At 40.4% G+C, this 21,344-nt stretch overlaps 2 protein-coding genes across 4 annotated transcripts in view; one reads left to right on the top strand and one right to left on the bottom strand.

Annotated features, from left to right (window-relative positions):
* Window positions 1-21,344, bottom strand: part of haus8 (HAUS augmin like complex subunit 8) — a 186,068-nt gene that overhangs the window by 67,311 nt on the left and 97,413 nt on the right. The gene's annotated exons all lie outside the window — the stretch shown is intronic.
* The window catches only part of ncln (nicalin), a 49,698-nt gene that overhangs the window by 3,523 nt on the left and 24,831 nt on the right, over window positions 1-21,344 (top strand). For both annotated transcript variants that reach the window (XM_043721369.2, XM_087975992.1), the window contains exons 2-5: window positions 12,785-12,975; window positions 14,061-14,205; window positions 18,225-18,319; window positions 19,459-19,539. In XM_043721369.2, the coding sequence (XP_043577304.1) occupies window positions 12,785-12,975; window positions 14,061-14,205; window positions 18,225-18,319; window positions 19,459-19,539 (512 nt within the window). The remainder of the gene's footprint in view (window positions 1-12,784; window positions 12,976-14,060; window positions 14,206-18,224; window positions 18,320-19,458; window positions 19,540-21,344) is intronic.

Here is a 21,344-nt window from a genome sequence, read left to right as displayed (position 1 = left end):
CTTAGATAATGCCACTTGAGAGAAAATCATCTCATTTGTTTTTGGTACAACAACAGCGCAAGTTGCTGCATTTACTTATGTAACAGTCACTGCAGTTCAGCAGTAATCCTTGTAATTAAACTTTTTTTTTTCAGATATGATACACTGATGGGAAGAGAGTATTTTTACTTGTGTAACTTGGAATTGGAAGTATTAGTTGTATTGAGAGTTTGGTATTGGAAAAGCACAGCAGGTCAGGCAACGTCCGAGGAACAAGAGAATCGACGTTTCAGACAAAAGCCCTTCGTATTCCTGATGAAGGGCTTTTGCTGGAAACGTCGATTCTTCTGCTCCTCGGATGCGGCCTGAACTGCTGTGCTTTTCCAGCACCACTCTAATCTAGAATCTGGTTTCCAGCATCTGCAGTCCTTGCTTTTATCTCAGCCTCGAGTATGCTTAACCCAGTCTCAGCCATCCTCTGCTGTAAAGTATTATGCAATCTGAATGCTGAGAGGAAAAAAAATCCTCCTTGTCCACCTTAAATGGATGAGCCCTAACTCTGTGATTATGCCCTCTGGTCCTAGACGGTCTCAACAAAACAACCTCTCAGCAGTGACCCTAGATGAAGGCATTCTGGCTAAGTTTGCAAATACTATGAAGGTAGGTTTTGGGACAGGTAGCATTGAGGAGGTGGGGATGCTGCAGAAGGATTTGGATAGGTTAGGAGAGTGGGCAAAGAAGTGGTAGATGGAGTACAACATGGGAAAGTGTGAGGTCATGCACTTTGGAAGAATAGAGGCATGAACGATTTTCTTAATGGGGAGAAAATTCAAAAATCTGAAGTGCAAAGAGAATTGGAAGTTCTAGTCTAGGATTCTCTGAAGGTAAACTTGCAGATTGAGTCAGTAATTAGAAAGGCAAATGCAATGATAGCATTTATTTTGAGAGGACTATAAAAACAGGGATGCCTTTCCAAGGCTCTGGTCAGACCACATCAGGAAGGAAGTACTGGCCCTGGAGCATGTTCAGAGGAGGTTCAGAGAATGGTGCCAAGAATGAAAAGCTTAACATACAAAGAACATTTGAGGACTCTGGTTTTATGCTCTGTGGAGTTCAAAAGGATGAGGGGTGATCTAATTGAAATATACAGAATATTGAGTGGCCTGGACAGCATAGATGTCAGGAAGATGTTTCCATTGGTAGGAGAGACTAGGACCTGAGTGCATAGCCTTAGAGTAAAGGAGAGACCTTTTTAGAAAGGAGATAAGGAGAAACTTCTTCAGCCAGAGGGTGGTAAACTATGGAATTCATTGCTATGGAGGCCAGATCATTGAGTATATTTAAGACAGAGATAGCTAGGTTCTTGAGTATCAAGGGTTATGGGGAAAAGGTTGAGAAACGTATCGGCCATGATTGTGTCTGCTCTGCTATTCAATGAGCTGAACGGTCTAATTTCTGCACCTATGTTTTATGCCTTCTAAGAACTGCATATATTTCAATAAGATCTGCTCTTATTCTTCTAATCTTAAATGAGTACAAACCAAACTTACTCAACCTCTCATAAGAAAATCCCTCCTTTTTGTAATCAACCTGGTGATACTCCTCAGTACTGCCTCCAATGCCAGTATTTCTTTCATTAGATAAGGTGACCAAAACTGTTCAGTGTTTCATGTGTGGTTTAACTGGTAGAAAGTGAGGACTGCAGATGCTGGAGATCAGAGTCAAAAAGTGTGGTGTTGGAAAGGCACAGCCGGTCAGGCAGTATCCGAGGAGCAGGTCCCTTTTGTAGCTTTAGCAAGACAACTCCTATTTTATATTGTGTTTCCTTTGAACTAAGGGCCAGCTGTCCATTTGCCTTCCCTTTTTGTTCATTCACTCGTGGGACGTAGGCATTGATGGCTGGTCAGCACTTATTAACTGTCCCGAGTTGCCTGAGAGAAGATGATTGTGAACTGCTGTCTTGATCTGCTGTAGTCCACAGTCTAAGTTGACCCACAGTGCTCTGAGGGAGAGAATTCTAGGATTTTGACAGCGACAGTGAAGGAATGACGATATATTTCCAAGTCAGGTAGATGGGTTGCTTGGAGGGGAACATGCAGGTGATGGTGTTTCCATGTATCTGCTCCCCTTGTCCTTCTCGATGGAGTGGTCATGGGTTTGAAAGATGCTGTCTAAGGATCTTTGATGAATTTCTGCAGGCAATCTTGTAGATACACTGTACACACTGCTGCTACTGAGCATCATGCTGGAGGGAGTGGATGCTTGTGAAAGTGGTGGCAATCAAGTGAGCTGCAACAGTCCAAGAAAGTGGGGAGTATTCCATCGCACTCTTGACTTGTGCCTTGTAGGTGGTGGACATTATTTGAAGAGTCAGGAGGTGAATAACACCCCACAGTATTCCTAGCATCTGACCTGCTCTTCTAGCCAGTGCTTAATAATGACCCTCCAGGATGTTGATGGTAACACCACTGAATGTCAAGGGTTATGGTTACATTGTCTATTATTCAAGATGGTTATTGCCTATCATTTATGTGGTATGACTGTTACTGTTTACCTTGTATTCTAGCTTTTTGTGATTCATGCACAAGCGCCCCGAATCCCTTTGTGATGCAGCTTTCTGCAATCTTTCTCCATTTAAATAATATTCAGCATTTATTTTTCCTGCCAAAGTACATAACCTCATATTTGCCCACGTTATATTCTGCCTGCTAAGTGTTTTTTTTGGTCCGGTCCCTTCACCTGACTGTATTCCTCCTTGAGTTCTTTGTGTCATTCTCGTTACTTGCTTTTCCACCTATTTTTTGAGTCATTTGCAAAATTGTACATTCACTTCCATCATTCAAGTCATTAATATATGATTAATACTTGTGGCTCCAGCATTGATCCCTGTGGCATTCCACTAGTACAAGTTGCCATCCTGAAAATGTCTCCTTTCTCCCAACCCTGTCTTGTATTAGTTAGCCAATCCTCTAGTACTAATCCTCCATCTTCTACCTGCTACCACCTCTTCCACCGCCACCACCATACCCACCCAGCCTCTGCATGAGCAAACCTCTGCAGTACGTTGCCAAGCATAATTGTGGGCCAGCATAAGTCCATGGAAGTCCTTGATGATCAAAGCACTCTTGGAGCATGGTGCCTGGAGTGAGAGTGTGAAAGAGATTATCTGTTGCTGTTCCGAGGCAGCATATGTTTTGTGAATATAAGTCATATAGTCGTGAGACCTTCCTACAGAGAGCATCTTAAATAAACAGCCTCCACACAAGAAAAGCTATTGAGTTTGTTAGAAATTGTTTCAGTGGCAACAAATGGCAAGTTAGAATTTTGAACTTCTGACCATGCATGTTTAAATCCCTGACTCAAACAGTTTTGTCTGTTTCCATATGATGTGCGTACAAGAAGGAGAGAGAAAGCAGAAACGACTCAAACGCATGACATTTTGTTTGGCATTTATGCGTGTATTGTGGGGAAACATTCTCATCTCACCTAATAAGGGCATTGGACTGATGTGGGTAAATTGTTAACTATAAGATTGCCTGGTTGATTTTTAAAAGTTGGTTTTACTCAATTCGACTTAAATTAAAACAGTGGAATTACCAAAAAAAAATCTGTAATTACTTATTAATTAACGAGGTTCATTTGTTCAATTCATAGTTCAGGATGTTAAGCTAAATTAATTTTAAGTACTGAATTTTTTTTTTTGGACTAAATTTAAATTGTTTCAAAGCCTAGCAAGATTTCTGTCTATATCTTGCTAAACATGCCTCATTACCATTATTCTGCCCCTACAGCATCCCTTGCATCCAATTCGAGCCCCAACTTACCACACACCATTCTCAACAACTCAATGGATATCTGCCAAAGCACCAGAATCCCTTATGCCTACGCCATCTTTGAATGACTGCTAAATTCTCGGATAGGTGTTAGCAATCTGGAGTATCCACTTACCGCTCTTGCACAACGTTGTGATGGAGCACCCGTGAACCCACACTGCTCATGGCAAATAATGGGCATAAATGACACTCCCTTGTACATAGAACTACAGTACATTGTTTCACCCTAGTCATTGTTTAACCACAACTTTACACACTTTACCTATTAATAGCTACATCCCATTAAAGCATCCTCTCTAAGTCAAGGCCACTCTGTCTCCAGTGCTCACTGGGCACCCACAGCTTGTCATTGTCTAGTGGGTGGCTGGGGTGGGGGGGGGGGGGGGAAGTACTGGCAAGCATTGGACAAATAAAGCATGAACGTTTATTTGCAACCACCTCAGAGTAACACTAACAAAACCAACAGAGGTTTCAGTTTCCCTCAATGTCAGCATTTGTTTTTTGTTATGACGGATAGCTCTTTTACAGTCCAGGATGGTCTGCTACACTAAGCTGTCATCTACTGAAAACAGGTGTTATTCAGGTCCTGTCTGGCTTGCGGCATTCAGTGCAGCTCGACTCTGTCATGGACAATGAGAGCTTCCTCCTACCCATTGTCCTCAACAGAAGACTGCTCCCATTCCTCCAATTTGTCAGAATCCATCACACAGTTGCCTGCTCCAGTTGTGCACAGGATAATACTGCACACTGTATCCAGACTATACCAGAGGACAGGTCCCAAGCAATGGAACTGCATTTCGGCAGCCCTTTAGCCTGCTCCACAACATCGTAGTTGAGACATGGGCAGGAGTGTATCAGCATTCTGCATTAATCAGAGGGTGGTGCAAAACTGTCCTAAGCCATGGTTGCACTAAGTAGTCCTTGTTCCCCGTAACCAGCCTTGTAAAGCCGTAGGGCCCTCAGTTGCAACAGGTATATAAGAGAGATCCAGGATAGAGGAATTATGGCTGCTTCCTGGCAGTGTGTGCCCACTACCTGGAAGTGGTGGTGGTGATCCCAGATCACCTCCACATTGATTGAAAGAATCTGCCTTCTGTTGATGAATTCTATGGCCGTATGTTATGCCCCTCTCAGTAGCACCCTGCACCTGTGGGTGCCCAACTATGTTTCTAAATCTTACTGCCTGGGCTGCAATATGACCTTTTTCATTGGGAGGCAATATGAACCAGTGTGATCTAACATAGAAGGCATCAGCCACTGTCCTGAGGCAATGGTCCATGCACAATTGAGAGATCGCCTAGAAGGAGCCAGTTGCATAGAAGTTCAAAGTGTCTGTCAACTTCACAGGGATCAAGGGGGATGGGCAGCTGCAAGCACAAACACATACAGCTGTCCTGACACGCTTCAGCATCTGAACATAGCTCTGTTACATTATCCCAGGAAATACTGTGTATTGTGCCTCGTTCATCCCCTGAAAATGGAATTTGGGGCCAAAAAGCATCTGGGTCTTCTCAAACATCAGTTGATAGTGCAGAAGATTGACAATCAACCTTTTCCATGGTTGTCTGTTGCAAAGTCTGTATGTTCTAGCTTCAGTAGCAAAGAACTGAAATTCTGTGTTGCAGAGATGTTAGCAAAATTCTCTTTAATTTGTTGGTCCAACTTTCTGCACACCCAGTAAAATGATCCATAATTATGTTTTCCTTTTAATTGTAATTATTGGCGCAACAGTTTTTTTTTTCTCTCTGCCTGTTGAAAATGTCTGGCACCATTTGACGAACTCCTAGAAAAATCGAACTGAAATCAAGAGGTTCAATTTCTATAACGCTTTTCCTATCCCACACTTAGTTTATGTGCAATTAATTGCTTTTAAATGTGATCATGTGGATAAATAAAGCAGCCAAATTTGACGCTGTGGGATCCAGTAAACCTAACTGAGGTAGTATAAGCTATTCTGTTTCCTGTAATATTGGTTTGGGATAGATACTGGCCGAAATGTGCTAAGTATGCCCTTGTTGCACTTCAGTGCCATTGGAACTTTTCCAAACATGGGAATGGCAAGCTGGGAGTTCATGGTGCTTCATTTCATTCAAAAGACAGCACTCTCAAAAGTATGCTATGCTGTATTGCATGATGTGTCTGTCTACATTATATGTTCAAACCCTGGAGTCAAGCTTTTTAACACCCAGGCCACATTGCTATCATTCTTGCAAGCTAATGTCATAGCGTTATACAACACAGAACCAGACCCTTCAGTACAATTCGTCCATGCCAACTAGATATCCTAATCTGATCTAGTCCCAATTGCCAGCATTTGGCTCATTTCCCTCTAAACCCTTCCTATTCATGTACTTACCCAGATGCCTTTTAAATGTTGTATTTATACCAGCCTCCACCACGTCCTCTAAAGCTCATTCCATACATGCACCACCCTATGAGTGGAAAACGTTGCCCCTTAGGCTCCTTTTTAACTCTTACTCCTCTCACTTTAACCTACGCCCTGTGCTTTTGAATGCCCCTACCCTGGGACAAGGCCTTTGGCTATTCACCTTATTCATGCCCCTCAAGATTTTGTAAACCTCCATAGGTCATCCCTCAGCCTCCAAAATTACATGGCAAAAAGCCCCAGCCAATTCAGCATCTCCTGATAGCTCAGACCCTTTAATCTCGGCAGCATCCTTGTAAATCTTTTCTGTACCCTTTCAAGTTTTGCAACATCTTTCCTATAGCAGAAGGGCCAGATTTGAACACAGTATTCTAAAAGTGGCCTTACTGAAGTCCTGTGCAGCTGCAGCATGTCTAATGGATCACAGTAATAAGAACCTCTAGCCAAATCAACATCCTTTAGAGTTGTTGCTGAATTCCTGAAAGTGCTTTTCAAATATTACTGATACACTTAATTTAAGCTACAAGAACAAATCTTGAGAACTTTAATGGAGTCTTGAGACAGCGAATCTAACTGTAAACCAATAGAATTGCAACAGATCTGTCACTATTGGTAACATTACTGGAAGCAGTTTGAAAGACATTGCACAATTAGCACATTACATTGTGTTAAGGTTCATGAGCTCAAGTGCCTCCAAATTAAACCTGTTGGAATATAACCTCGTGTTAAGTGATTTTTAACTTTGTTCATACCGGCTCCTCCAAATCATGAGCTCAAATATGTTACTTTCCACTACTGGTGATGTTTTAAGTAGGCCAGTGACAGTATTACACTGTCTTATGGATTTTGTTACGCTTTCTTGTGTCTCTATTGTCAATAAATTTATTCAGTTGTGAACAGAGATGTTATAGAACGTTATTAATTCTGGAAGTGTAATCCCTAGTGTCTGAGTGAGAAGATTTCAAGTGAGCTACTTAACCCATTTTCCATTAATCTATCAGTTACTGTCATTATGAGTATCACTGTAGGAGAGAAAAGCTCAACGTGTGGCAAATTCAGTATGGTTGCTTTCCTTCCCATTGTGAGCTATATATTTTTATGGTTGTGAAATAATACAAATTCTGAAATTATTGCAAAGAATAACATAGCATACCCTGTTCTGGCCTATTGTTTTTATTATCAGGAAACAGTCAAAAGGCCAAGCTTAATTTGCAGGACATTGCTCAGATTGAATGAATGAGGATGAAAAGGCTGTAGACTTTAGATTGAGAAGAGATATGGAGTTTCATTGTTTTGAATCCTCAAAATAACAACAAAGTTGGAGTAAGAGATTGTCTAAGAGCCTTGATGGAAGCACAGTACAAAGGATGAAAGTTCAAAACTGTGTTTTATGTTTATGTACGAGAATGTGCAAGGAAGCAAAGGTCAATTTAGAGTAAACAGTAAAGGTTGGGAAATGCACCTTTTTTAATTTAAATTATTAAATAATGGAGAAAAAACCCGTTGTGGATAACCAGTGAATATTATACATTCAAAATTTGTAACTTGTTTCGTTGCTGTTATTTTACTTGTGCAAGAAATGATGAGTTTACTTAAAAGATTTAGTCTTCCAGGAATTCGATTTCCATTTAAAGTGGAAAGCTCTGCCAAACATTACCACAAGACTGTAGCATGTTTCGCCCAAGAGTAGACACCTCCCTGAGGTGCTCCGTGTCTTCTTGTTAACATATTATGTGTTAGAATCAAGGAATTAACATTTTTCAAGATGTCAGCTTTTTTCTTTAAAAGGGTGCTTTTGTCTCAGATTCAAAAGGTTGTAAATTTAAGCAGAATCTAAATTGACTTCAGTGCAGTGTTGCAGGAATTCTGCCCTGGCATATGACTCAGTTCTTGGCTTTGGCTCCAAGATGGTGTTTGTCAAGAGGTGATCTGTTTAAATACTACATCAATGTAGTATCTTAAGAACACTTTTCTGCTGAGGAAGCAACATGTACGTTTTTCCCTGTTGCCAGTTTTTAAAACCTAATCTTGTCATAGGGTGGAGAGAGGTGATGTCAGTGGTTGAATGACTTAAGTCATATTTTGCATCTTTAGTTCTCAAAGTGTTAGCAATATACAATATAATTAAAGCAATACTTCTTGTTTTTAACTAGTAATAATTATCTTTGTTAAGCTTCCCCCTTTACAATGCCCTTTTTGCACAACAGACCCTGTGTATTCTATTCTGTTCCTCTCTCCACTTTCATTGTTTGCAAACTTAATTGCTTTTCTAAGAAGGCAAGTTTCAACTCTGTTGCTTATTGGATAAAAGTACCAAGTACGACACTAACGTGTTTGGTTCAGCCCTGTCTTTACTGTGTCAGTTGATGTCAGCCTTCAATAGTTAGTCTACATGCTCTGTTTACATTTGTGTGGAGAATACCCATTCTGACAGGGAAACAAAAGGCTGCTCGATGCCTTTGGGATTGTACCCAGCCGGGAAAATTGAACGGTAACGAAGCAAGCTTCTGTGACAGAACTAAAATAACTATTAAACGATTAAGGAATCTCAGGAACATGAATAGGTCCTTTGCCACAATTGAATTACAGAGTAGGCTCAATGTAGAGCAGAAGTATGCATTCAGCCCATCAAGTCTGCTCTGCCATTCAATGAGATCATAGCTGATCTGACCATCTTTAACTCCATCTTCCTGCCATTTCCCCATAATCCTCAATAACGTATCTCAATTCCATTTGCCTGCCTTTACTCTGTAAATCTTGAAAACCTTATTTTACAAACTCTCAATCCTTGTTTCAGTATTCTACAGCCATTTGGAGGAAAGTACTAGATTTCCACGATTTCTTTGGGTGTAAAATCTACTTTCAAATTTGATTTCTGAGTGGCCTGACAAATTTGAAGATTGATATTCCTACATCAGAGGAAGTAGTTTCCCCATACATACAATTATCAAATACTTTTCAACGTGTTGAACATTGCTCAATCCTCGAACAAGAAGTTGGATATATGTAATGCCTTTGGTATACTAAACTATCCCAAGATGCTTCACAGTGCATCAGACATAGTTTGACACCAGATTCCATGAGATACGAAGATAGTTGCGTGAGAGCTTCGTCAGAGATGCAGTATATTTTGAGAGGGTCTTAAAAGAGGTTAGAGTGAACTCTAGAGAATACTTGGCAAGTTTGTGTTGCCTACTATCATACCTGAGCCCTCTAAACTCTGGTATTGTTCAAGTGAATTTGCATTGTGCCCCTTTTAATGGTAAAATATCCTTTGCTGATCTGAATGCAGGTCAAGTCAGAATAGGACTTTGTACAATTGAAGTGTAGCTTCCTTTCATTTGTCTTATGGAAAAAGGACAACATTCTATTAGCCTTTTACATTATTCTACCTATGCACTTGTTTTTAATAATCTTCGTAGTTGGTTCCCAAATCCTTTTGTTCTTCTGCGGTTTCCAATTTCTCACCATTTAGTAAACGGTGTGATTCTTCCTTTCTGTGTTCCAAAATTGATAGCCTTCCACTTGTACAGGTTGTCTTAATATTGACCATCTGTTTCTGTTTTATTTCAACTTCCTGATCACATTTGTCTTACTTGTTCTCTTTTCTTATCTTGTCATCTGGAAACCATAAATACGTACTACAGCTTATTGAGTGATGACAATGGCCAATAAATGGATTTTGTTGTCAGAGAGTCATACAGCAGTCCAACTTGTCCATGCCAACCAACTTTCCAAACTAAGCTAGCCGCATTGCCTACCTGCACTTGGCACATAACCCTCTAAACCTTTCCTATTCATGTTCCTGTCCAAATGTCTTTTAAATGTTAAAACTACCACTTCCTCTGGCAGTTCGTTTCACACATGAACTACCCTCTCTATGAAAAAGTTACCCCTCAGGTCCCTTTATAAATATATTGCCTTTCACCTTAAAACTGTGCCCCCTAGTTCTTGAACTCCCCCACGTTGGGAGAAAAAGTGCTTTGCTGTTCACCTTATCTATGCCCTTCATAATTGTATAAACCTCTATACAGTTAACCCTCCACTTCCTAAACTCCAGTGAAACAGGTCCCAACCTATGGGCAGCACAGTGACTCAGCAGTTAGCATTGCTTCTTCACAGTATTGGGGACCAAGGTTCGGTTCCATCCTTGGGTCTGTGTGGAGTTGCATAGTCTCCTTATATCTGTGTGGGTTTTCTCCAGGTGCTCCGGTTACCTCCCCCGGTCCAAACATGTACAGGTTAGGTGAATTGATCATGCTAAATTTCCCAGGATATGCAGGCGAGGTGGGTTAGCCTCTTTGGAGGGTGGTTATGGACCTGATGGGTCAAATGGCCTGCTTTCACACTGTAGGGATTCTTTGATTTCTATCCAGTCTTTCCTTACAATTGAAACCCCCCAGTCCTGGCAACATCCTGGCAAATCTCTTCTGAACCCTCTCAAATGTAATAATATCCTTAGGAAGGCAAATAACCAGGGATAAATAGCTGGGAATGTTCCAGAATCTCTCCTCAGACCAGAAAGGAGGGTGCTGTGTGTGGAAGAAATATCCAAAGGCCAACAGGGTAGAGGAGTGATTTCAGGTTTGTCACAGCAATTGGTATATAACTGGTTACTAGAAAATAATGCTAAACAATACTGTACTTTTATATTTGTGTTTTGATGTGACACTTGGAATTGACAATGCTGTATATTGTCATTGGAATCAGTTACACATGGTCAGTGCTGATGCCAAGACCGTTCTTGATTGGCTAATTGCTTTGTTAACTGATGGACTATTGATCTTATAGCAGCAAATAATGTCCTCAGAAATCCATATGTGACTGCATTGTGATACATCTCAACAGTGAGGACTACTTATTTTACAATTTTCATTGTTTAAGCTCAGCAGGTGCACTGGCGATGTCATTGCCATTCCAGTATGACTCTAATACCTAAATAGCACTAGTTGCATGTGTCCATTCAGCAGTTGCATCACCTGCCACCATTTGTGGTTCCTCCAGCTGCTATTATTGTTGTCCTTGCAAAAACAAATTGCTGACAAACTCTAGTTTGTTGAGTTGTTGAGCTTGCATTGTCCACCGTCCTTCGTCCAAGCCTGCTCATAGCAAACAAAAGATGACTGCTCAGGAAAAGGACAGCAGATGGAAGCTTGGAAAAGAGCATTTAAAACAGTGTTCAGGGAGTTTAGCTGAGGTTACCATGAAGATCCTGCCTTCTCAACTGATGTGTGGTGACCTTTGGGTTAAACTCAGCACCAGTCTGCTCTCTAATGAGAAAATTGCTCTGGTACTGTGGCGATTTTACATGTCCAATTGGTCCACACATTCTTTCCCTAGAGGAGTGTCCTCTGGAGTTGAGACATTAGCAAACACCATCACTCTTTTCTCTCCGATATCGCCTCTCTTTTTGTGCCAATAATAGTCAGTTCTGCAATGCAACTGGAAGTTATACGTTGGTACACTGGAATCTCCAACAAAGCAAATTCTGAGGGAACTGCCCAGGAAATTGAAGATTCTGACTGCACCTGCAGCCCTTCTAAAGGCTCTGTTTAACGCCGAGAAATTAGAATGTTCGGCTGTAGGTAGTTACCACTAGATTGCAAACCTAGTCTAACTCCTAGCTAATTATTAAACTAGCCTGCCAGTTTATCCTGCTACCCCAAACGACATCTTCCTGTGACCTCTCTATTACCTTCACCTTCACTCCCAAGCACCCAACCACCACATCCAGTACCACTGGACCCAACGCCAACATCCCCGGGACCCAAATCCCTGTCTGTCCCAACCTAAAGACTATTTAGGTTGCCGAGCATCGTACTGCACCCTACTCCCCAATCTTTCCTTATAAACTCACCCTTTCATGGGAGCTATCGAAATGGCAGAGCGGCTGAACATTTACATCACAGAATACTGGTACCATCAAAGGGGGCACGGTTTGTTTTGCAACAACCAGCTGCATTCAAGGGTCTCTGTTGATCTTAAGATATGCTTTGCATTTCTGCAGGAATTGTGATCAGAATGCAGACCTCTATCTTAACAAAAAAAATGTAGGAGTGGTGATCTACCTCTGATTGCCACTCCTCAGAAATTCCAACCCATTAATTTTTAACTCAGCAGCTGTACAGAAATCTACAGTCCTTTACTTTGAACAAATAATCATCTTTATAGCATTATTGCCAGAATGAATTGTTAAAATGTTTTACCAAAATTTTAAAGATTAGGTAAGTTCAACTGTATCATGTGAAGAATGGAAATTTCTGTGATCTATTCTCAATTCACTCTGTTGATGAAGATTAATATGGTTAATACAAAATAGTGTGTGTGTTTGGGGGGGGAGAAACATCTCCAAATTTAGAGACAAGATAAAATCATTCAAGATGAACCTCATTGTTCCATGGTTAATTGATCTTTGATAAAAGAAACTTTCTCATTTCAAAGAATTATAGTCAATTGATCTCACAGCCGGATTGGTTCCAACTTCTGTCACAATTTCTTTGTGGTCGCTGTAACAATGGTAGTGCAGTCTGACCAGCTGACCTGCTGTTTGGCAGCTAACAAAACAATGTCTATCTCTTCTGAACAGGTACAAGGAATGCCATGCTGAACACAGAGGCTCGAACAATTGAAGCAGATGTACTGAGCCGCCGGTGTATAATAATGAGGCTAGCAGAGTTTTCCTTTGAAAAGTTTCAGGAAGCCATACGACAGAGTGCAGGGGCAATTGTGATAATTCTGCCCCAAAACATGTCGACAATGCCTCAGGATGTCATTCAGGTAAAGAGGCATTCTTGTATTTCACGCAATTGTACAAACACTGAAGAAAGCTTTCATGCTGGCACAATTATTCAAAGAATAACTGGTAACTGCGAATGATAATTTGTGTGTTTTTGTTGATGAGTTAGGATGGCATTATGACAAATATGTGAAGCACAAGCAGATGTAAGAACATAATTTAGGGCCTGATTAGATGACCAATACTGCAATATATTCATTGCCAAATTAAATTTGGAGCAACATGCATCCATAGACCATCTCCAATCAGTATTACTTATGAAATAATCCAAAAATGATCAAAGCAATTGGATGGGTGTTTTCTATCTGTTGGCTGTTATTGTCCTACTTGAAAGGAGTTTGGATTGGTTCAGTTCTATCCATAGTGTGTATGAGCCCACAACGAAAAAGTCCCCAATTTGGCACATATTTGCCATTTCGGCCAGATCCTTCTAAAGTTGCAGCTGTGGCAGATTGCTGTGACAAAGAGAAATAAATTTTAATTGACATCAAATAGTACTCACTATCGGTTGTATCTGGCTGTGTAGGTCCTAACACTGGGTGCTTGTAGTAGAACATATACAATTCCCAAAATGCTAACATTCCTCACTATTAAAATGAAACCCATTGATTTGTTCATGTTTCTAAAGGTGCAAAATGAAACCAAATTACGTGCCATGCATTCCACAGTTTACCCACAGAAATATTTTCAAGTTAGTGGGAAAATTTGCACATTGAGAGCTTTAATTATCAACTCCTATTCTGTCTAATCCTGTATCATTTGTTTGAAATATTTTGACCTTTTTGAGATCCCACTCTGGTTCAGTCAGTAAGGCGAGAGTATGATCTGGTAACTAGTCACATGAATGAGGAAGGTCCCTGATGTGTGTTGTGTAAGCTGATCTCTAAGGACAGCATCCTAATAGTGCATTTGACCCCGCACTGTGGAATGATAGAAAACAGTGATTCCTGCTCCAAGTTTCTGTTAAGTAACCTCTATACATTCCAGTATCAGTGACTATCGTTGAGAGATGGTGGGGGGGCGATGTTGTGGGTATCTAATTGACTTTGCTTTTTCAAACTTGCAGCAATTCATGGAGATTGAGCCAGAGCTGTTGGCAACTGAGACAATTGTGCCAGTGTACTTTGCTTTGGAGGATGATGAACTCTTGTCAATACATGAACAAACAAATTCAGCTTCTGTCTCTCAAGGCACCGCTTCAGCTGCAGAAGGTGGGTTGAACCGTTATGAATTGGTTTTGAATAAAATGGTAACCAGAGATTCAGCTATTTGTGCAGAATTATGTTTTGCCTCAGTCAGCTGATCTAAGGTTTTTGAATGCAAATGTTTCCTGCTCTCAATAAACTTTCCTTAATTGTTCAAGTTTTATATATAACCAATTTTTCTAATCAGAGTCGAGAGTGTGGTGCTGGAAAAGCACAGCAGGGCAGGCAGCATCCGAGGAGCAGGAGAATCTATGTTTAGGTAAGAGCTCTTCATCAGGACTGAGACTCATTCCTTTGAAAAAGCAGATGCTGCCTGACCTGCTGTACTTTTCCAGCACCCCACACTTGTCTGATCTCCAGCAGCTGCAGTTCTCACTTTCTCCTAACTTTTCTAATCTGTCTTCAGAAATGTTATTACCCACATCTCTGGAGCAGGTGGGTTTTTAACCCAGGCCTTTTGGTCCAAGGGTAAGGACACTACCAATGCTGCATAAGAGGCCCCAATTTTTTTTATTTAATCTATTTTTCTAATCAACCTGTTCAGGGATTTTATTACACATCTCTGGGGCAAGTCGGACTTGAAGCTAGATCTCTTAGTTCAGTGGTGGGGATGTGACCACTGAGCCACAAAAGGGCCTCTTCCAAGTTTTATACCACATTGGGAGGAGAAAGGGGTCCACCTGAGTGCTATAAATCCGCTACGACTACGTAATTGTTGGCAGTGAGCTTTGTCTCTGTATTGTCTTCCTTAATTTGCAGCCATTGAATTGCTTTGATAATTCAGACAAAATGTTCATCCTGCTAAGTGCATCAAAATAGTCTTGATGATTTATTTTTTTTGACTTGAGTGCTCTATCTCACCCTCAGCTTGTCTTACAATTCAAATAGTCAATTTTCATGGACACACTTTCAAGACTGCATTCAGTTGACATTTAACATTGAATGCGGCGAACAGACAACTGCAAGTTGGCTTCTGCTGGATTTTGATATCTTCAATCACAGGAGAGAATCTTCAGAGGTTCACTGTCATTAGCTGAGAGCCCTATTTTAATGTTAAGTTTCCACCTAAACCTCATTCCAAGACATATTTTTCAGCAGTCTATATTTATGACAGTAAATGTAAAATCTGTTTGTAGGAACCCCATACTATCAAATTTCCAAGAGCTCCTAAAAACCTCAGCATGTTCCTGTGGGCTCTTTCCTTTTGTGAAGTCTCACCTAATAGTAATATTGATGTCGAGTCATAGAGTTATACAGGATTGGATCAGACCCTTCGGTGCATCTAGTCCATGCTGTTCCCAAAATAAGCTCAACCCACTTGCCTGCATTTGCCTATATCGCTCCAAACCTTTCCTATTCATGGACTTATCCAAATATCTTGTAAATGTTGGAACTGTACCTGCATCCACCACTCCGCCACTTCTTCTGGCAGTTCATTCCACGCACAAACCACTCTGTTTTTTAAAACAAATGTTGCCCCTCATGTCCATTATAAAACTTTTTGCTTTCACCTTAACAATATGCCCTGTAGTTTTGAACTCCACCCCCCCCCCCCCCCCAAGACCTTGGCTATTTACTCTATCCATGCCCCTCATGATTTAATAAACTCCAAATGGTCACCTCTCTACGTCCTATGCTCCAGTGGAAAAAGTCCCAGTGTGTTTTTATACGTCAAGCCCTGCATTCTTTGCAACATCCTGGTAAATCGTTTCTGAACCTTCGCTAATTTAATAATAGCGTTCACATAGCAGGGTGACCTGAACTGTACACAGTACACCAGAAGAGGCCTTACCAACGTCCTGTACAACCTCAATATGATATTCCAGCTCCTATACTCAAAAGGTCTGAGCAATGAAGGAAAGTGAAGAATGAAATCACATTTTCATGGCAGGAAATGTGAACCACCGCTGAAATAACTAAGGCTACTTGAAAGAAAAATGCAGAATGAATGAAATATGATATAATGGACTATGGGTGGCCCTCAGTCTTTATACTGGTGATGCAGATCCCAGAACGGTATTAGGTGATAAATTCCAGGATATTGGTCCAATGGTAATAAAGCATGATTCCAAAGTGGTACTCTAAGGCATCTGAATGAAAAGATGCATATGCAGCATAGAACTTCCAATTATTAACTCTTGAAGAAATCCTAATGGTGCTGACGGCCAGTTGATGTTGGTATAGATTAGAACGGTGCTGGCAAAGCACAGCAGTTCAGGCAGCATCCGAGGAGCAGTAAAATCGACGTTTCGGGCAAAAGCTCTTCATCAGGAATACGGGTATTCTGATGCAGGGCTTTTCCCCGAAACGTCGATTTTACTGCTCCTCTGATGCTGCCTGAACTGCTGTGCTCTTCCAGCACCGTTCTAATCTAGACTCTGGTTTCCAGAATCTGCAGTCATTGTTTTTACCTGATGTTGGTATAGGTAGTGTGCAAAATATTATGATGCAGATATTAATTGTCAGGTTGGGGTTAAGATATGTCAATTTGTCAATAGTTATAGTCAAAATCAATATGAACCATTTGACAACAATATGAAGTGCTTTGAGGAAGTGTCTGCCACAGACTGCCATTGTTTTTGATTCTTTAATTTCTCAATAAATTACCATACTGCGTTACAATGCTGTTACAAAATTGTAGCTAACATTCTATGTCTAGTTTGCTTCCTTCATCTCCTGACACAATGCTGTTTAGCAGTTTCTGGTTCTTTGCCCAAGTGACCATTAGTCATGGTAGACACAAAATGTTGAGTTAGACAATTAAGTAGGGTAGGCATTGACTGATAGCCTCTAGAACTTGGATTCCAATCCAGTCCATGCTGGTGTGACAAAAATACCTTCTGTCTGCTAGTGTTATAGGCTTTTATCTGAAATGAATTGAGTAAGTCAGTCCATTATGTGATGGGCATGGCTTGACAGCAGAATAAAAAACAGTGGCAGGCTAACAATCTGGTTCAGGATGGTTACTCTATTAAACTACAAACTGTCATGCTCACTAAGTAATGCACGTGCTTTTGAGGCTAAGACAGAAGTGTGTTGTTACAGTAGAACACTTCATATTGTTTCTGAATTTGTTGCATTTTACTTGGGAGTGCTTGGTCCTAAAGCTGGTTTCATGAAATTGCAAAAAGAGTTTCATTGTCAGTACTAAAATCCTCTGTGCATTATAGGATGAAATGAAATGTGAGATGAAAGGCGATTTAAATTCTCACTGCTTTGATCCAACTTTGAAACAAGGCTATCCTTATTGTCTTGTCTCCTAAAAGTTTTGAATCCTTCTTGAGATTGTCGTCTCTTATCATTTGACTTGGGGAACTTCATAACCAAACTATCTTTACCTAATGTCTACAAAGATGCAACAGGAATCATTGAATGGTGTTTGGAAGTACAATCTTATTTTCTCCCTATCCAAACTGATTGGTTGTTCCAAGATGAATTCTTATACCTCTAACTTCAAAGCAACCTAAATCTCCAAGGTCAAGAGAGCAGTAACTGAGAATGGGCATTTCTTGTCTACATGACTTAAATACAACACAATGATGTTCTGTTTTTGCTTTTTACATTAGGTTATTCATTTCATACCCGATAAGGATTTTTTAAAAACGCTAAAATAAAAATGCAACCTGTGCACCTCAGAACAACCAGCAATTGCCATTCTTGATAAATTTATACTTGAAGGACTAATATATTCTGTCTCTTTTAAATTAGATTAGTCTCTTGAATACTTAGCTTGGTTTTGTAATAGTTATGTTGTCGGTTCTTCATGTTGCTACTAGTGTGTCAGTAAAATATGTAACATCTGCATGAAATTTCCACTTAAAACTGTGGAAAAACACCTTGTTCTAGATGTTTGAGCATCTCAGCCAAACTTATAGGTCTGGTGATGGTGGGAGCAGTTTGAAATACTCAATTTTTTATTGTTTTTCCCCTAGAGCATTGAAATTAAAAGGCCTTATTAGCAAGACTGGACATAGTATCTTTCAACTCTATTTTGAATAAAATATATTCTGATCTCCTCTTCCTAGTCCTTTTGCACACAGCCACAGCCAATGGCTTCCAGATGGTTACAAGTGGGACCCAAAGCAAAGCCATTAGTGATTGGTCAATAACCAGCCTTGAGGTAGGTTGACATCATTCCTATCATTGTAATGATGGTTAAGGAGCTAGAAGTGGTGCAACAATGAAGACTGCACAGACTCAATTGTGTGATCCTTGGCACTTTGCAGACCTGATAAAACAGCAGAGCAAAAAAAAAGTTGTGTAATTTAGTGCACTGTTTCAAATTTGGACTTAGTATTTTCTGAAGAAAAATACTTCGTGTTGTGTGCTTCAGGCTTCAATTGGTAATCTAAGCTGGTCACCCTTATTCAGCATCTGGTCAATTCACCTGTTCAGGCAGTGTTTCCCTTCCAAACAATACGAGCTGGTGCAGGCCATTAACGCCAATCAAACTGTTCTGCCATTTCAGTCATTTCATACCTGATTAGTTGATCTGACTGGTACCACAACTTTATTTTACTCCTCCTTTCTTCATATTTCTTGATGCCCTTGCTGAACAAAAATCTATCATTTGTCTAGAAAATATCAATTTTCTCTCTCCAGAAATGGGACTGTCATGACAAGGAAATGATCCACTCTACAATGAAGGGTTATAACTGCCCATGAGTTGAGTTGTTTCATGGAAAATCTAACTCAAACCTTTGAAAGTGGGATCCAGCATTCAGTGAATTCCTACAGGCTTTTCTTTCTCCTGCAGCGACACTCCGCGATAGTCATAGTGACTTCAACATATGGCAAATCTAGAGGTGATGCAGTGGAGGAGTAGAATTAATAAATAATTAGCAAAATAATTGGAGAGATGACTGAAAACATACTTGAAAAGATAGACATGGGGCAGGTCCTTAAAGGACTGGGATGGAAAGGTCTTGGGAGAAAAAGTAAGTGATGAAGCAAATTGAGGTTTGTATTATAAAAATTGGAAGACAAAAAAAAAACTACAGTAGAGGAACTTGAAGGTTTTAAAAGAGACATGTGTTGTTCTCTCATTTGATTAACATTGAACCATTATTTCTGTTGGTTTTCACCTTAGTCATGTCTTGAATAGAAAGAATTTGTTCAGTTAACAATTTAAAAGTATGCATTTATAAAACGTACATGTTTTAAAAATGTTTATGCTTTTCTGTTCAGCTAATAAAAGACATTTGGCTCTTGAAAGTATGGTATTGCGTGTTTTCACATGTTCTTTTAATATTCTTTTAGGGCAGATTGACTGGCCTGGGTGGAGAGGATCTTCCCACCATTGTAATTGTAGCGCACTATGACTCCTTTGGAGTGGCTCCTGTGAGTACAAACCTGGCTAATCATGAGATCTTTATTGTTAGTGGCTTTCTTGAACTATTTCGTCAGGCTTTTTATTATACACAAGCATTTTGTTGAAGTATAATGGTTGTACCAAAGTTTTATACTACATCCTGTCAAACAATATCCAACACATTGAGACATCAGTATTTTGCATCAGTGTTTACTGTGGCAAAGGATATGAAAGCTCAAGAACTTGGGGAAATAAGTAGTGACATCTTGAAAAATGTCCATATTACAGAGGGTGTCTTAAAACGCATAATGGTGGATAAATCCCCAGGACCTGATCAGGTATACCCTAGAACTCTGGAAGCTTGAAAAGTGATTGCTGGGCCCCTTGCTGTGGTATTTGTATCAACGATAGCCACGGGTGAGATGCTGCAAGATTGGAGGTTGGCTAATGTGGTGCCACTATTTAAGAAAGGTGGTAAAGAAAAGTCAGGGGACAATAGACCAGTGAGCCTGACATCAGTGGTGGCTGGGTTGTTAGAGGAGATCCTCAGGGCCAGGATTTACATGTATTTGGAAAGGCAAGGACTGTTTAGGGATAGTCACTATGGCTTTGTGCATGAGAAATTGTCTCACTAACTTCATTTGAGGCTTTGAAGAAGTAACAAAGAGGATTGATGTAGGTACATTGGTGGACATGATCTATATGGACTTCAGTAAGTCTTTCGACAAGATTCTGCATTGTAAACTGGTTAGCCACATTACATCACATGGAATACAGGGCAAACTAGCCATTTGGGTACAGAACTGGCTCAAAGGTAGGAGACTGGAGGTGGAGGGTTGCTTTTCAGACTAGAGGCCTGTGACCAGTGGTGTGCCATAAGGATCAGTGCTGGGTCCACTGCTTTTCGTCATTTATGTAAATGGCTTGGTGTGAACATAGGAGGTTTAGTTAGTAAGTTTGCAGATGACACCAAAATTGGAGGTATAGTGGACAGTGAGAAAGGTTGCCTTAGATCAACCATACTTTGGTGTTTTGCAGTACTCATTCAATTCTGGTCTCCCTGCTTTAGGAACGTTGTTGTAAAACTTGAAAGGGTTCAGAAAAGATTTACAAGGATGTTTTCAGGTTGGAGGGTTTGAGTTATAGGGAGAGGCTAAATATGCTGGGGTTAATTTCCCTAGCGTGTCAGAGACTGAAGGGTGACCTTATAAAGGCTTTTCAAATCATGAGTGGCATGGATAGGGTAAATAGGGTAAAGGTCTTAGGGTGGAGGAGTCCAGAATTAGAGGGCATAGGTTTAGGGTGAGAGGGGAAAGATATAAAAGGGACCTAAGGAGCAACATTTTCATTCAGAGGGTGGTGTGTGTATGGAATGAGCTGCCAGAGAAGGTGGAGGAGGCTGGTACAATTGCAACATTTAAAAGACATCTGGATGAGTAAGAAGGGTTTAAAGGGATGTGGGCCAAATGCTGGCAAATGGGACTATATTAATTTAGGATATCTGGTCAACATGGATGAGATGGATGAAGGGTTGTTTGCAAGCTGTGCAGTTCTATGACTATTAGAGCATCACACAACAGTCTGGTGGATAAAGGAATTGCTTGCTTCAGCAATGAGTTAAACAAAATGTGCTGAGAAATGACCTAAGGTAGGCCTTGATAAGAGGACTAAATCTGAAATTACTAATCCTGCAAAAGAGCGAAAAAAGGGTGACTTACTGCTGAGAAGTGTTCGTGTGGAAATTAGATAAAAGGCTTACCATTGGATATGACATTCTTCTGTTTTCAAATAATTTCTTTGCATTTACTCTGTCCTGTACATGGAAAATTATTGT

This window comes from Chiloscyllium plagiosum, unplaced genomic scaffold, assembly GCF_037043375.1.
Source record: "Chiloscyllium plagiosum isolate Xiang-an unplaced genomic scaffold, Cpla_swu_hap1 HiC_scaffold_28, whole genome shotgun sequence".
Lineage (NCBI taxonomy): Eukaryota > Metazoa > Chordata > Chondrichthyes > Orectolobiformes > Hemiscylliidae > Chiloscyllium > Chiloscyllium plagiosum.
Note: the sequence above shows the minus strand (reverse complement) of the source record. Positions and strands in the feature narration are given on the sequence as shown.